The 18,000-nt window shown below is 43.6% G+C and overlaps 1 protein-coding gene across 1 annotated transcript; it reads left to right on the forward strand.

Moving 5' to 3' along the window:
- TMEM114 (transmembrane protein 114) lies at positions 1-15,838 on the forward strand. Its single transcript, XM_079320797.1, has 4 exons — positions 1-207; positions 1,499-1,579; positions 10,186-10,323; positions 13,337-15,838. The coding sequence occupies exons 1-4, from the start codon at positions 24-26 to the stop codon at positions 13,567-13,569; spliced, it is 636 nt and encodes a 211-aa protein (XP_079176923.1). The 5' UTR covers positions 1-23; the 3' UTR covers positions 13,570-15,838.
- Positions 15,839-18,000: the final 2,162 nt, after the last annotated feature.

An 18,000-nucleotide genomic window follows, 5' to 3' on the forward strand; every position in this document is an offset into this window, starting at 1 on the left:
GCGGCGGCGGCGGCGGCGGCACCATGAGGGTTAACTTGGGCGCGCTCTCCCTCTTCGTGGCCCTGGTGGGACTTTCGAGCTTCATCTTCCTCGTGGTGGCCATCGCCACCGACTTCTGGTACATCATCGATGCCTCCAAGCTGGAGGCGTCCCGGAACGGCACGGACGCGCTCAGCTCGCACTCGGGGCTCTGGCGGACCTGCCGCGGTGAGTGCGCGGGGCCGGGACAGCGAGCTCCGGCTGCGGGGATGCGGGTCCGGCTGCGGGGATGCGGGTCCGGCTGCGGGGATGCGGGTCCGGCTGGGGGGATGCGGGGTCCGGCTGCGGGGATGCGGGTCCGGCTGCGGGGATGCGGGTCCGGCTGGGGGGATGCGAGGTTCGGCTGCGGGGATGCGAGGTTCGGCTGCGGGGATGCGGGGTTCGGCTGTGGGGATGCGAGTTTCGGCTGTGGGGTCCGGGTGCAGGGATGCCGGGCTGGATGCAGGGATGCGGGGTCCGGGTGCAGGGATGCGGGCTCCGGCTGTGGGGCTGCGGGGATGCAGCTGCAGGGGTCTGGGTTCGGGGTCCATCTGCGGGGGTCTGGCGGTGCGTATGCAGGGATGGGGATGCGGGGATGGGGATGCGGGATCAGGGTGCTGGAGTCCATCCGGGTGCGGGGTCCGGCTCGGGGGCCGTGCCCGCTGCCCGCGGAGCTCCGGCTCTCTCGGTTCAAGGGATCAGCGCTCCCCGGCCGTGCCGGGACCCACGGGCAGTGCCTTGTCGATATCTCCCTGTCACTCGCCGAAGGAGACATGGGGAGAGCGAATTTTCTGCTACTGTAACCTAATTTTACATTAACTTTTAATTCAAGATAATTTAATAAACGTTAACCATTTAGAAGCAAGGAGATGTCTTTTCATTTGGCTCAGGAAATTAAGGGGTGAAAGTTCTGGGTTAAAGCCATTAAAATGATAAATAATAATATAATGAATTGAAATATAAACACTATATAGTTTATTTACATACACAATACAATTAATTTAAATATAAGTATTATTATGTATCATAATATAAGATTATTATAATCCTATATATCAATATATAGGATTTCCCCCATGTAGTTAGTCTATATGCTAGGCATTTAACTTTTGGCTTTGATTCCACTTTTAAAAGCCAGGGCTAAGCAATGTCTGCCATAGACAAGAAAGGACATTGCTTCCAGAGGAGCAGGGAGAGGAGCAGGCTACAGGAATTCTCTCTTTGCTGTGCACTGAGCCCCATTGCAATGAGCAGATGTTTCCCTGTTGACTCCAGTGGTCAGGCCCTGTGGGAGCAGCTGATGCTGCATGCTAAAAATCCTCTCATTTCCTTCCCTGCCTAGGAATGGCTGTTTTAGAAGCAGCTGGTATTATATGAATTACATGTAGTTGCAAAAAACCCTATATATATATATATATATATAGCAAACAGATATAATAGTGTAATCTTTTCCTCATTGTCTTTCCCCTTTTGCTAACAGTGAGGAGTGAATGCTACCCTTTGATAAACCCCTTCTGGCATGAGAATGCAAACATCACCGATTCACACAGACAGCTTTTGTGTGAGTAGTGTTTGGATTTTTTTATATTTCCATCCACCCTTCCCTCCCTGCCTGGCAACTTACAAGGAATAATTTCTGATTTAGAGGGGGAATTTGCTGAGAAAGTGTTTTGACTCTGCATCTGTACAATGTCTGTCACTGCATGTGGTCTTCAAGTGTGTTTACTGTTGAAATAACCATCTATTTGATGATAAGTTCTGCTAATTTCTTCCACAGGAGCAAAACCTCTCTGATTGGAATGGTACAGGACGTACACAATTGTTAAATAAAAAGGGCAAAAGTGTTCACAATTACCTCAAGGGAGTCTGATCACTGAAAATGCTTAAGAACACTTTTAAACTAATCTTTAAAACAGCTACTTTCCTAGGATTTCAGTGGGATTCCTGACACTGATAAAAGACTTAAATTTATGAGAATTTAAGAAAATAAATCAATGACCAAAAGCAGTGTTCAAAGTCTTTGAAGAACATCATGTCCAAAAACATTAAGCTTGTAATATATTTAGTTATTTTTCTTTAGATTCATTTGTCAGTGCCAGAATGTTTTCAAGAAGTCCAAACTGAACATTTTCAAACACTTACAGGCATCTCTTAAGAGACGATTTACTACCTTTGCAGCATATATTTGACACAGTCCTTTCCTCACACACCCTCATGTATGGGCTTGCTTTTTGCAATTTTATTTACTCACCTCTTCTTCCTGACCCTGCAGAACACATATATTTGTCCTGTTTCTTAAAATGGAACTCCCTCCCTCAAAACCAGCCATTCCCTGGGCTGCAGAGAGGCTTTGAGTGTGTTTAGTTGCTTGGAGCAGCATCTCGTGGTCCAGCTGCAGGTGTGGCACACAGCCTGGGAGGTGCTGGTGCTGCTGGCTGTGCCACAGCTGCACTGGGCAGTGCAGCAGGAATCAGATCCCAGTCAGCTGCTGAAGCAGCCATAGAAACACATCAGCAGGTCAGGACTCACAGCCCAGGAGATCTCTCTGTGCTTTCAGAGAGGAATTGCCCTTCCTTTAATCTTCCATGCTCCAAACAGAGCAGCTGCTCGATGGTGCTGAAATCAGTGGAAGTGATTTTCTGCTGGACCACTCGAGCCTTTGAGGGGCCAGCATTTACTGAACCTGCCTGATCATGTTTTAGGTGTTGGCACCTCCACTGTTTTGTTGGTGACAGTCCAACATTTCAGAATGAAACCATTTGCCTTTCAAAGGTTGTGTGCATATTTGCAAAAGGCACATTTGTTATTTTTCTCAGGTGAGAGATTGCAGCTCTTCAGTTAAATTACAAAACAAAACCAAAAAAGCAATGCTCTTTTGGTTATAAAAATGGTGTTGGCTTGGAAACAAATGATGGCTCTTTGTGAGTCATGAAGTGTAAGAAAATAGTGGATATGAATAAAAATTAGATTAATAATTATGTTTACACACTCTTCTGGGCCTTGGAGAATGTTTTTTTTCTCTTGTTTTCACATCAAGTACTATTTTTATGTTCCTGGAAAAAGACTCCAGGTCTGCAAAGACACTTGCATATTTTATTATAAACAGACAGAGTCTGTCTGCCTAAAAATGATGAGAGAAGAAATCAAAGATACTTCAATTGAAAGAACCTGCTAGATTTGACTGGAATGCTCTAATGAGTCAACTTTTTTGATTTTTTTGCTCAGCTTCAATGCAGTTTCAGTGTGGTGAGTCCACAGATCCTCAGCAGTAGCAGCTGAACATAGAAAGTACCATGTCATACTTCTTCTTTCTAGGAAATACAGATATTTTTAAGTGACATCTAGATTCATCAGGTCCTGAGATAGTACCTTCTACATCAGCCTTACACTTCTCTCTTAAATGTTTCTGACTGTGGCTACTGAATCATATTTAGGTAGATCATGGCAAAGCATCTTCATCTGCAACACATTTTAACAAGGATTTTAGAGGGAATTTCTGTGATCATGGATTACAGTCTAGTTACAACAGTTTCTTCACCTGCTGCTATATGTGGCAAACAAGTTAATGGCACAGCTCTAAACAGTTACTACAAAAAAAATTACATTTTTTTCTGTGTGTGCCTGTGAAGGTGTCTGTGAGGCACAGCCACATGAGTTTAATCTCATTCCATCTGGCTGTACACATGCATTTCTCACTGTTTGGTTGGCACTGAATTGCATGAGCTCTGGCAACATAAAACATGTTTCTTTCTGATTATTCCTAAAAAGACTTTAAAGGACTGTCTCCTAATGTAGGCACTTAATAACACGTGGGTCACACCCTCCATTTTTCAGAGTTTGAATGCATTTCTTGGCATGTCTCACCTAGACACGAGTGCCAAAGAGATGGGAGAAAGTCTGTATGTGAGAGCAAAGAGCTGGGCCTGAGCAGAAACAAAAGCTGGGCACAGCCAGAAGACAAACCCTTCATTAGAGAATGAAAAGCCTCCAGTCCTTTCCTCCCCATTTCCAATATCTCCCCTATTCGTCCCAGCAGATTCCTTTTAGGATTACTGTGCACTTCAAATCAAGCTCCTGGCAAATTAAAATAATTGGGTGCACGAGTTAAAATACTGTGCTAGCAGCAATATTACCCAGGCAGTTTACCCAGGGCTTGTTAAACCTGGGACTGTGATGTATTTTCACAACACAGGAGTGATGTCTAATGGATTAGACACAGAGCACTCTCTCCTCTAATTAGCCTTCCATTTCTTCTCTTACCACTCCCTCCAGCTGAACATGCAGTGTATACCCTCTCTCCCCCTCAAACCCTCTATGGATAAAATATTACCCTATTACAGATTACATTATGGCCTGGTTATTTATTTCTTTAAAACATCAGCTATTGTTTAAAGAAAAATACCACTTGACTGCCCATCACTAGCTTTTCTGAAAGTTCTGCATTAATAACACTCTTTTTCACTGGAGATATACACTTTTGCTCTGGCCCAAACAGGAATAAAATGAAAGTTATATATAATTAGACAGTTATATATAATATAGACAGTTATTAGAGTCTCTTGGTGACTACTAGGATTAAAGATAGCCCTCTGAAAATTCCCCTTAGAATTTAAATTTGTCAGCAAAGACACCTCTGATATTTTGCCTTGCCATGTGTTCTCCTGTGCCAGCAATGGCAGACAAGCAGCAAGAGCAACATTTTTCATGGTGAGCTGAATCTATCTCTCTCTAAATGACAAAATAAGGATGTCACTGGCTTCAAAGGCAGCTACATCGAGTTCTGAGCAGCTTTCCCATTTTCCAGCAACAGGAGTGTAACATCCAAAATCAGATCTAGATGTTGAAAATCACACAAAGAAAGAGGAAAGCTGCTGAGTAGAAATGGTTAATCAGCTGAAACCTTTTCCCCAAAAAACTTCATCTTTCTAAAAGAATTTCTTAAAAGAAAAGAAAAACCCAAACAAGAAACCTTAATATGTCACACTGGTGAAAAGTTGCTCTTAGATATTTTTGTTATATAAATATTTTCCATTTACCAAAGCCTATGTTGTTAATAATGAGTAAATACCAGTACAGATCTAGCTGAAGGCAGCACCAGTGTAATCGTTGCAAAATGAAAAATATTTATATTCAAAACCAGACAATTTCTCTTGAATCTCACCTTTGCATTTGAGCTTCTGCAGGGTCCCACCAGCACTGCAGAGCTGAGGCTGGAATTATGAAAAATAATGTGAGAGGAACTGCTGATCTTTCTTACTGTTTGTGTGACACACAAACCATCTGCAGTAGGTGCCTACAGGGTAAGATTGAGCCCCTGGCAATCCTGATCTTTTGTCAGAAAAATTGTTTTGAGCAGCATGGCCAGTGGTTGGTTTCCTTTCAGAGTCCATTTTTAGTGTTCCCCTCTGTTCCTGACCCATCCAGAAATGAGTGCTTAATGGATGTGGCTTCCACTTGTTGTTTTTCCTGTTATGAAATCAAGACTGGTGTGTGCAGCTGCCCATGCACAACTGCTTAAAGTATTCTCCCCAGAGTATTCTTATTTTTTATTTCTTAGACAGGAATGTAACTGGAACCATGTGGCTGCAGACAAGTTGGTGCTTCCTGCAGGGAAACAATCTTTGCAGCAGAGGCAGCTCTGATACCTCAGTTGTTTTGATGTAACAGCCTCCTTGGTTTCTTCCTCAACAAAAGGAGTTTAATAGTACAGATAAACTTGTCTGGTTTCCTTACAGCATGTGGACCCTGTAACAGTCCTGCACCAGCTGCTTTCCCACTTCACCCTGCTCCTCGTGGTGCTGCTCGTTTTTACTGAGTTGCAGATTATAATGTTATAAAGAATTCTCTATTCTTCAGCCACCCTGACATCCCTGAGATTTTTTCCTGAGGGATTTCCAGTTCTTTGCTAATTTTCATTTGGTTTTAAGCTGCCAGAAGGAAACAGCTGGGGCTGGAGCAAGAGCCATTTCAGAGGCCAAGTGAATTAAGACCCAAATGATGCACATAGAAATTCTGGCTTAATTGATCTGGTAGGTGTGGACCTGTGTCTGAGCAACAGTGCACTGTTCAGGGAGGTGCCAGTGAACATCTGCTCCAGTACTTACTGCAGATATGGCAGTAAATTTTTACAGAAATCTGAGATAAGTTCAGCACCACTGCAGCTGAGGCCTAACAAGGCAAGTTCTGATGAATGTTCTTGTTTTCAGATTCATTGGTACCACAGCAGCAGAATCTGAGCCATGCTGCATTGCTCACATTCATCATTCTGCCCATTCCTGCTGCTGGAGGTTTTGTCAGTGCCAACTGCTCCAGGTCTAGCATAATTTTATTTCTGCTATCTGCAATTGGTCTTTCTATTTAGCTCAGAGATTTTTTCAGAAAAGCATGAAGCCAAAATGTGTAACACACAGACCAGAGCCTGACTAATCATCCTGCAGACCCCAAACTCTGGGAGCAATCCTCCTCCATCCCCTTTTCCCTACTGAACAGGAGGGAATCCAGCCTTCCTGTCCCTGTGGCCCAAGCCCAGGAGTCTCACATTTAGCCACAGAGTTCTTTCAATTTTTCCTTGGTTTTCTAAGTTGTTTCCTTGCTTTTTTCCTAGCAAGCAGGTCAGACTTTCTCTGTGCACTATTTCTTCCTGGCTTTGCCAGGTCCTTCTGGAGCAGCCCCATTGGTTTTAACCACTGCCAGGATTCTGTTTCAGCTGGAGGCTTTTGTCTTTCTAACTGGTGTAGTCACTGCTGGGTAAGATAAACAGGCCCTTAATTAAGCTCTTCTGAACCACTGCCATTTGGAGTACTTCTGATGAGGTGATATTACAGATTTCTAGGCACTATTTGCTATTGTAAGCTGTGCAAACAAATCCAAAGTTAGTTTGAAGCAATTAAGCTCCAGGATGTTAACAGGAGATGATTAACAAAACTGCTGGGCTTGCACTTGGTTAATTCTGACACCACTCAGTGTTTCTATTCCATTCCACAGATTTCCCTCACAAACAGCTCCTCAACAACTGTGTTGGGTGATAATTTAGAAATGCCTGCCAAATTCTCAGCTCTGGACACAGTGCAGATCTCATTCTCACAGATACTTGGCCAGACCTCTGATAACAGAGCTTTGGCTAGTTAATGTAAAACTCCAGTGACTACAATTAAGCAACTTGATTCTTTTTTGCTTCAAAAAAGGGAGTATTTTAGAAAGTTTATGAGTTTGTTTCAGTATTATCAAGATTATGCCATTAGATATTTCATGCTGGACTAACAGAGAACTCAGGTCTTGAGAAACAGATGTGGGAAACTGAATTCTGTTTTACAAGAAAGTGCACATGCCTCTTCTTGTGCAAAATATTTAGGGTGAGTATTTTTTCCAATACTAGAATAATTTCATCAATATGAAGACAGTTATATGTTTAATACACAACGCATAACTATGTATTTCAACAGAAGCTAAAAAAACACTAAATGACTGCAAAATTAATGTTTTAACTTGTTTCACAGATGATTATTGAAGACAGAAACAGTAAAGATATTTTAAGTCATGTTCTTCTATAAACTAATTCTGTTCCTCTAATCAAGGAATATAATGGCATAATATCATATGCCAGATGGCATGAATTCAGATTCCTGAGTGGTTTCCATGGCAGCATTTTAGAATAAGTTTCCCAAGCAGTTGCAGATTTCATAGTACAAATGGGTATTAGATATTGAGCTAGAACACTGGAGATTATAAAAGTGCTATTTAACCAAATAGAATTCACTAAATATTTGATTTTAAAAAATGAGAAGTGTGATCCCAGCTGTGGGTAGGGAAAGTAAGGCTCTGTCACAGTGGGGTTTGTGGGTTTCAGCTGAGCTATCCCTAAACCCTGTATTTTCACTGAAGAGGGCATAAAAATCAGAGTTATTCTGATATTGCAGCTGTTGCAGATCATTTATATAATTTAGGACACTCCCAGGGATGGTCTGGTATGGTTTTCTTTTCCCTTTCCTTCACAAATTTCCCTTCTGAGTTGTGTTTTGCTCACCCACATGTCCTGGCTCAGGTTGCAGCAGCTGAAATCACACAATGACAGGATAAGTCACAGACATGGCAAGTTGGTGCTGCTGTGCTGGGGTGGAGTTTGCTAGCAGTGGATTGGACTGGTGGGGGACACCTGGAAAATCACAAGGCAGAGAGCCAGCCACCAACTTGTCCATGTTTGTTCTCTCTCAGCAAGGCAGGTCTGAGGACAGACTGCACCATCCTTACATTCATACTTTTCAAATGTTCATTGCTTCCTCCCAGGATTTTATCCTCCCAAGGCTTTTTCACCTTTTACACGCAAGAGCAAAGCTAAGAGGACACATGGATGTCAGAATGGTGGGGAATAACCAAAATGAGACCAAATAACCCTCAGCAAGCTCAAATTTGGCTGAATACCACACTCCTGCTGCTGCTGCCTCTCTAGAATATGAGAACTGAGCTGGGTGCCCAGTCTCTGTCCTGTCACACTGAGTTTCATCACATCCCCAGCTTCTAACCACATAAAACTCCTGAGCTCAGTTCCATGGCCAGTTCTCAGCTTGGAATTCAGCCAGGATTTGCAGGCAGTTTTGACATGCTGGTTTGTTCCCAGTGAGCTGAGGACTGATCTGGCTGTCAGCACTGAGAATTGGTCTGTGTTTTTTAGCCAGGAGCAGCAGCCATGGCCAGTTTTGCTGAAGGAAGGCACAGGGAGTGTCCTCAGCTTTAGAATCTCAGAGAGAAAGTGCTCTCTTCAATGCAGAATGTTGAATTCATGATTTCTGAGCATCAGCTGGTCCTGATGTGGCCATATGTGGGATTGAATAGGAAAATACAACCAGTGTAAATAAGCAGAAAAAAACCCTCAGAAAATGGTCACCTCCCAAAACTGTCATTTGTCACAATTTTTTGGTTTTGTTACTATGTTCTGTGCTACACAAAACAAGTAATTATATCTGGAAACCACATTCTGCTCAAGTACAGACATCAACAATGTCTGCCTTGATGCCATGCAGACCCTTCCTAACCTTCCAGGCTTCTGGAGCTGAACAGAGACATGTACACAATTATGTCTGATCTTTATAGTGCCAGTGCAGAGGATGAGCTGGATCCTCAGCCAGTGGCAGATGCAGCACATCCAATTCCATGGGCAGTTACAGTGACCTGAAAAAATTGATCATTTGATCACACAGCAGCTGTGAACTCTTAAGTGATTTCTTTTCCTAAGCTAATGGAATATTGTTCCTCTCTGAAATGAAATGAGACAATGAAACATAGACCTCTTCAGAATATACCTTTTCCATTTTCTTTTCTCAGTTACTCAACTTTACTCTGCTGTGAAACAAATTTATACTGGAATTAATTTTTTGGTTATTATTCTAAAAAAGGGTTGGATTGAATGTTGTGGATAGATTGTATCAGAGGGAACAATGACACAATAATGGTTTATGATGGAAAAAACAGGGTGATAAGAAAAAATACATAGCAACCCTCTGTTTGCACAGCTATTAAAATGTTATAGGGATCAAGGAAGACTAATGTAAAACATTTAGCATGGGAGGAAGCAAGCAAGATAGGTTAATGCACTTAGTGAAGCTGCTGTAGAAAAAAGTGACAGAGAATCAGAGCTGGATGGGAAAATTTCCCTCTAGTTGATGGTCAGCTGCAGCAAAGGAAAAGGTCAACAATTTGCTACATCAGTGCAGCAGAGGACACGTGAAAGAAGAGAAACCTTTAATCAAACCATGGCTGGGTCTCACCTCCAAGCAGAGCAGGGTGATTCACATAACAGGGCTGCATTTCATTAAGGTTGCCAGTGCCTACCTGGTATGCAGAGAATCACCTGATATGCAGCTGGCTCAAGAGCTGAGAGCAGTTTAATTGCTCATAAATATCTGTGTGGACATATCCTCTATATCTGTGGTGTCTGTTTGAAACAGGCTGTGATCCTGTGAGGGTTTGTTCTGTTTGTTGCCCTTTCATGCATGCCATATGTTTGCCCTGCTGATTTACACTGAAAACCCAAGGGGTTGTCCAATTTCTTGTTTGTGCAGCACAGAATGAGGCTTTGATCCTGATCAGGGGCTCTGCACTTAATAATTACTGGTACATCCACCAACACCATAATAAAATGTTAAAATATTAACATTCTTCATTTTTCTTCAGACATGCATGGGACATTTGTCATCCTGATGCCCCTCAGCCTGATACTGATGATTTTTGGAGGAATGACTGGATTCATCAGTATTCTTGCCAGGGCTTACCTGCTGCTCCTAATGACGGGACTGCTTTTCCTTTTTGGAGGTACTAAACCAAACTCCTGGTCTAACTGTTTTGGAAAAGAAGGGAAACACCACTTTGTTTCCCAGGGAATAAAAGCCAAGCAGGAATTTGCTTTCAGAATAATGCTGGTGTTCATTCACCTGGTGTCTGCTGGGGTCCTGATTGAGGAATAGATCTACTTAGGAAAGGCAAATATCCCTCCTTGGGGGGTGAGTCACCCTTTGAACAATCTGTGTTTGCTGTGCCCATTAACACAAAAGATTTAATAACTTCTCAGCATGGTGCACAAATTGTTTACAGACAGGGTAATGGGGTGGCGGAAAAGTGACTGTGGAATTACTAAATTGTAGGGTTGCACAGATTTTGCAACTATTAACAAAACTGATGTTTTTTGAAAAGGTATTTGCATTGAGCTCCTGCAAAGGGTTTTGTTAGGAATTCCTGGGTTAGCCTAACTGCTAGTTTTGATCCAGAGTGATGTCCCCAACCTGTGGGTTACAAAAGGAAACCCCCAAAAGCTATTTTAGTTGGAGTGTAACATTTCAATTTGAAGCTAGTAAAATGCTTTTACACTTATTTTTATTTTTTTGCTGTATCCAAACCAAATGTATTTTAGAAAGTAATTTATGAGTTAAAAACCCTAAAAACATTCTATCAAAGTTTGAAAACTGTGTTTAAATCTGCATTTTCTGTTCCAAACAGATTTTCAGTGCTGTTTCACAATGTAACTTAAAACAGAATTTTTTCCTGACAGAAAAGGGGATCCTCAGTATTGGATCTCATCAACTGCTCATACAGTCCTATTTTTAAGAAGAAATTGTTAAGAGATTGCTGGAAGCAAATGCTGCAGTCTCAAAGCCTTGCCTGAGCTTTTTAGTCTGAAATGCTCTAACACAGCCCAACCATCCCCCATTATGATTGTCTCCTGAAAAGAAGTTCCAATTCCACAGAACAGCAGAAAGCTGTATTCACTGAAAAGGCTGGTGGAAAACTGCTCCAAATAGTCAATGAAAAATGAAAAGCTGTGAAGTGCCAGGCATGATTATCCCACTGAGGAGTGGAGCAGGGGCCTTTCTGAGCTGTTTGGGGCTGCAAGTAGGGAGAAGAAACAGAGGCAGGGGGAAATGAACAGAGGCAGTGTCAGGAGGGAATGGAGCAGGGACAGTGTCAAGAGGGAATGGAGCAGGGACAGTGTCAGGAGGGGAATGGAGCACAGGCAGTGTCAGGAGGGAATGGAGCAGGGACAGTGTCAGGAGGGAATGGAGCAGGGGCAGTGTCAGGAGGGAATGGAGCAGGGACAGTGTCAGGAGGGGAATGGAGCAGGGACAGTGTCAGGAGGGAATGGAGCAGGGACAGTGTCAGGAGGGAATGGAGCAGGGGCAGTGTCAGGAGGGAATGGAGCAGGGACAGTGTCAGGAGGGGAATGGAGCAGGGGCAGTGTCAGGAGGGGAATGGAGCAGGGGCAGTGTCAGGAGGGGAATGGAGCACAGGCAGTGTCAGGAGGGGAATGGAGCAGGGGCAGTGTCAGGAGGGAATGGAGCAGGGGCAGTGTCAGGAGGGAATGGAGCACAGGCAGTGTCAGGAGGGAATGGAGCAGGGACAGTGTCAGGAGGGGAATGGAGCAGGGGCAGTGTCAGGAGATGCCTGGGGAGGTTCTGGGGTTGCAGCTGCTGCAGTTTCCCAGGAGAGCATGAACAGCCTGCAGGGTGGCCTTTGGTTGAGACCAGCCCCCCATCCTGCTCTGTCTGGATGTACAGAACAGTTTTGTAGGACACTCAAATTCACAAAGTTGAGTATTCTTTAGACAGCTCTGTCTCAGCAGAAAGAGATCTTTGGAGATGCTGTTCCAGAAATGTGGGGCTTTTTAACCCCTCAGAACTATGTTCCACATGTCAGGACATCCTATATGTTTCTCCATTTTTTAGAAAGGGGAATCACAGTGCACCTTGTTGATAATGTCAACAAATCAGTCTTTGCTATTTCTGCTGATGAAAGGTGCAAAGCAATTTCCTGCTTCCCCCTCCTTGCAGAGGACTAGGATAAGGTACAGGCACCATATGATGGTTAAAATTGGGAATATGAGTATGAATTTGGAGTGATAGATAACCCAATACTCTTCTGTCTTTGTTTGCCTCTAATCAAACGTGTATTTCTGGCAAAAATGCAGACTCATCAAGACTTACTGCAATTTAACAGAAAGCTATACTAAATTTTTCTCCCTCATAATCAACCAAGACACTATTTTATCCTGCAAGTGTTTCAGTATTTACTTTCCCTGGGCTGCAGTCCTTTTATCTGGGGCCTTTTTACTGGATCTTTCCTACTGCTGATCCAGTAGAGGGTAATTTCTGTCAGTACCTGTCCTTTGACTGACTGGGATGTCAAGCTGTAGTGTGTACCTGTTCCAGATGTTCCATTCCCTACATTTTGAACAGTCCTTTCATTCTGGAAACATCTGGCTCCTTGTTCGAGTGCCCTTTATTAATTTAAGTCTGTCCCAAAGATGTCTTTGACTCAGGTGTTAGGAAGTGATGGATAGTCATGACAGCACAACACTTGGTGGAAGGTGGTAGTAAAGACCAACAAATTAACAGTAAAGACTCAAAACTGACAATACTCAGCAAACAGCCTCAATTCAGTGACCTGAAATACAAGAATCTGTCTCTGGGGGCTTTCTTGCATACAGGAAGACAACTGTGCATGGTGCTCAGCAGTGAGGAATCAGGATACATTATAATACAATTCTGAAAACAGAGATGCACATGCATTAGGTACCTGTAATAGGAGTCAATTTTTATCGTGGGAGGCTAGATGCTGTGATTCAGTCTTTAACAATGGGATCACATTGCCCTCAGTGGTCACACATAACCCTGCCTTTACCTCCCTCTCACCAACCTCAGCTAAGTTTCAAAGATAATCTGTAAATCTGGCCTAGAATAGGAAGGAGTGGCAAAGAGGCCCTAAGACATCTCCAACTGATTGTTTTTAATTTCTTCAGTGGCTGCTAAGTAGCTGAACATGTTTCTCTTTTCAGCTCTTGTTACCCTGACAGGGATCAGTGTCTATATTGCATATTCAGCTGCTGCCTTCCAAGAAGCTGTGTGCCTCCTGAGGAGCAAGGATCTCCTGGTGGAAATCGATATCAGGTTTGGCTGGTCCCTGGCACTGGTCTGGATCTCCTTTGTGGCAGAGGTGCTCACTGGGGCTGTGTTCCTTCTGGCAGCAAGAGTCGTGGGTCTGAAACGGCAGCACGAGCAGGCTTTGTGAGCAGCAGGTGCCTTTGCTTCAACAGAGCCCTGCAGAGCCTCAAAATTCAGATTACTTGGTCCATCTGGTCACTAGGGTAATAAGAGTGGCAAGGCCAAGTATCTTGTCAGCTGTGGCAAGCCTTTTTCCTCACAGGTGGTTATAAAACACAGAGATGGAGTAAATCAGTAAAACATTCCAGGTGTTGTCAATTAGGAAATGCTTGTGTCCTTAGAAGAAAGTGCATTGCAGTGTTTGTATTTCCAGAATAATTTCAGCAGGTGGCTCATCAGACATCTCCATTCCTTGCTTAGAAGAAGGCAGATCTCTTGCTTTGTTTCCTCTTTCCTGCTGTCTCAGCAAAGTGCCTCACAGTACCTTACAGGCCCGATTTTGGTTTCTTCTGAGAGCTCTAAGAAGGATGTGGACCTGTTGGAGTCCAGAGGGGGCCATGAAGATTCCAGAGGACTCAGCACCTCTGCTCTGGAGATGGACTGAGAGAGCTGGGGCTGTTCAGCCTGCAGAAGAGAAGGCTCTGGCTTTAAAGCCCCTCCCAACACCTAAAGGGGCTCCAGGAGAGCTGGAGAGGGACTTGGGACAGGGGCCTGGTGGTTGGAACTAGATGACACTTCACATCCTTTGCCACCCAAGCCATTCCAGGATCCTGCAGTCCAGCAGATGGTAGTGGCTGTGGTGCTGAAGTTCCTGAGTGCAGTGCAGTGGTGAGTGCACTGCAAGAGAAAGATACAGCTGTTTTCCAGATGTTTTCACTAGCTGCTGGAGACAGCCCAACTCTCTCAATGGTCAGGCTACACACTTTTCTCCTTCAGCTTATTACTAGCTGCTTCTTCAACTCTGCAATGCAGAAAATGTATCTGATGTATTTCCCAGTTTTTACTTTGCAGTTTTGATGCTTCTTTTCCATGAAGTTTGTGCACAGGCCTTGTGCTAGAATGTTTGTCTTGTGCTGAAAGTGCTGAGTAAACTGAACATGCAGGACACATGAATTTCATTTTGGGTGCCAAGCAATCTAGTTTTTCCTCTGGCTAGTAGCATTTAAGAGGACATTTACTTCAGTGCCCACTGAAATTACTGAACAAATTTCTCCCTGACTGCTGTGCTGAATAGAGACTTGAATGGTGTAAGAGCTGCACTCCATCTCTGTTAGATGTGTATTCTGGAGGCTCTCAGCACACTGCAGAGCAGGACTGACTCAGGAGCTGTCAGGCACTCTGTTGTTGGGCAAGTCCCTTGGACATTCTCCAGCAGCACAAAGGGCATCATTCACCTACCTCGGTTAAACACCAGAACAATTTCATCAGTGTGTCCTGTGTTAAAGATTGCACATCCACTCTTACCGAGCTCAGCTCTAATCTTCATCCCAAAGTACCAGTTCTTTGATGAAAAAATAGTGGAAGGGAGCTCCTGAGAGCTGCCAGTCTTTGGAGACAGAAGGGAGCAATTCAATGCCATGTTGTGAATGGAGAACTGAGCCAGGAAACTTGTCCAAGGTCACATGAAACCAGAGCTTCTGAATCCTGGGCTAAGACCTTATTTGTCACATCTTGCTTGTTATCAGAATTAAATAAGGCTCAAAATCCTGAATGAACTGAGCAGTAGAAATTCTGTGACTAGCCAGTATAATTTTTTAATTCTTAGTTTTCAGGTATTTTCCATGTTGCCTTATGTTGGGACCATGTAATTGAGACATTTTCCAAATTAAAGCATACCAAATCAGTTCTGTAAGAAGTGTGAGAAAAAAATCCTTTGTAGTCGAAATTCCATGTGCTTAAGTGAATTATGTAAAATGTAATTCTCTGTTTTGGTGCTGGTGAAACTGTTTATAATGCAATTTGTATGATGTTACTCAGATATTACTGTAAGCTGTAACTGTAAAATATCATCTGAGTTATTTTTGAATATTTATTACAGGTGTTCTTTTAAAGTGGTTTTGAGTGCTGTAAAATTAAATAATATAACATCTCATAGTGGGAATTATTTACTAAGACATGAAAGAACTAAGATATTTATTTTTCTTTAACTTTTTCTACAGATTTATTCTGCTGTTTTTATTATGCTTTTGAGTTTCTGTGTCAGATGTGATAGCTATTTAAAAGATATTTACACTGCTACAATATAAAATATTGAAGTGATCAAATCTAATTAGAAAGCAAATGAATCTGTTATTGAATTAGAGCAATTCTCATTTCCATGGCTCTCCTAAATTTCTCATTCTGACTTCCTGCAATATATGGCACAATGGTAATAAAGAGTATTTTCTGCTCCTGAATGTTTGCATAACCCCTGAATTTCTCTGAAATTCCTTCTGAATACAAAGAACAAAAGATGGTTTGGAATAGTCAAATTAGCATTGAACATTTTGAAAAATTGTACTGGGAAGAAGAAACATCCTAGAAAGGACTTGATGTAATTTGAAACAAATGACCTTATCAGCTTCTTCCTCATACTGAAATTAATGTTCATTTAATAACATTCTTTGCTGTGTTTTCCCCAAAATACTTTATTGTGATGAGGACAGAGGCTGCTCCCATTACTTTCTGGTGAATTGCAAACTCATTGGTAATTTGCCACATCAAAAGTGAGGAAAAACAGATGTGCAGAGCAGAGCATCCCTGTGTGAGGGGGCAGAGTGCACACAGCACCAGGCAGGGCTTCAAGGGCTTCCTTGAGGGGTGGCACAGGAGGACAGGAGAATCTTGGAGTGTGAAAAATGTGGACATATACATGATAATTAGAGGCCATGCTGGTGAATGTCATGAGACATGAAAACTCAAGGATTCAGTGTGTCTGCTGTCCCCAGGCTGGCTCCTGAGCAGTGTCTGTGTCCCCACCTCTGATGGCCAGGGGGACAGCACTGCTTTGGACACTGCTGCAGCTGAAGGAGCCCCAGCATTTGTTGTCACTGATCCACTGGTCCTGTGGGATGCCAGGTGCCTGTCAAAGTCACTCTATCACACCTCCTCAGCTGGACAGGGACAGAAAATCTGCTGAGTTTGGGACAAGATAAGGGCAGGGAGAGGTCACTCACCAATTACTGTCATGGGCAAAACAGACTCAACTTGAGGAAACCAGTTTAATTTATTAGCAATCAGGGTAGGAGAATGAGAAATAAACCCAAATCTTAGAAACACCTTCTCCCTACCCCTCCCTTCTTTCCAGGCTTAACTTTCTGCAATTCTCTACCTCCTGCCCCCTGAATGGCACAGTGGGACAAAGAATGGGGGTTCAGCCTGGTCATCATACATTGCTGTGAAACATCCTCCTCCTCAGGGAATAGGCTGCTCACACTCTCCCCCTGCTCCAGCACAAGGTCCTTTCCAAAGGACACAGTCTGCCATGAGCTTCTCCAGTGAGAGCTCTTCCCATGGGCTGCAGTCTTCCCTTGGGGCAGCACCTGCTCTGCTGTGTGTCCTGCACAGCTCCAGGTGATCTCTGCATCCAGAGCAGCCCCATGGGCACAGCAAGGGAGCAGCAGCAGGGAGCCTCAGCTCTGTCCCTGGGCACTCCTGCCCTGCTGGGCTCTGCAGAGCTGCCCTCACTCTCTCTGCTCTCTCAGGCTGCCCCTTGCACAGCTGCTCTGCCCCAGGCCCAAAGCTGCCACCCCAGAGGCACTGCCCTGCCCTGCTGGGCTCAGCCTTGGCCACAGCTGGCTCTGTCCTGGGGGAGCTTCTGGAAACCACCCTGCAGCTCCCACCACCAAAACCTTGCCACCAAAACCAATCCAACTCGATTGACTGTGCAGTCAGGTGGTTCATAGTCTCCTGCTTCCAAATGGAGAAGCATTCCAGGTTGGAGACCAAACAATTTTAGCACTTGTTTGCACTGTTTTGCAAATGAAATTCAATAGGTTCAACTATTTAAAATAGAAAAAAAAAATCAAAATTTGGAGAAATCTGAGCCTGCTTCATAAATAAATATTCCCTTTATTCTGGTTCCTTTTGTAAGTTCCTTGCAGTGAAGCAGTGCCTAGTTAGCCAAGATATATCAATAAAAAACCCCCATGTCCTCTGGCCTCCTAACTGTAAGTTTCATATTAACAGACTTTATTACCCCGTATCAGGACAAAAAAGGTTAGAATAAAATGCTCTGGCTTTATGTTAGAGTCCAGCTGACTCCAGAGTTGATATAACCACGCTCAAGAGAGTTTCCCCAGTGCTTCTAAAGGGGCACAGCTGTCAGCCCAGAAACAATGAGCTCACAGGAAAAACTGTTCAGGTAAACCTGCTTTGAAGGCCAGGTTCTGCCTGGAGTGTTAGCTATCCATGCTTTAGGTTATGGGTCTTTAATTACTGGATTGGTGTTCTGGTTAAGTTGCAAAAATTGCACTTCTCCCCTGTAACTAAAGCATTATAGTGCTGTTTTACTGCAGTAGCTTTCTCTGCTTTACACATCAGCTTTAACCCTAATGAGACACTCAAACTTTGCCCTCCC

The sequence above is a fragment of the Erithacus rubecula genome (genome assembly GCF_903797595.1).
Source record: "Erithacus rubecula genome assembly, chromosome: 17".
Lineage (NCBI taxonomy): Eukaryota > Metazoa > Chordata > Aves > Passeriformes > Muscicapidae > Erithacus > Erithacus rubecula.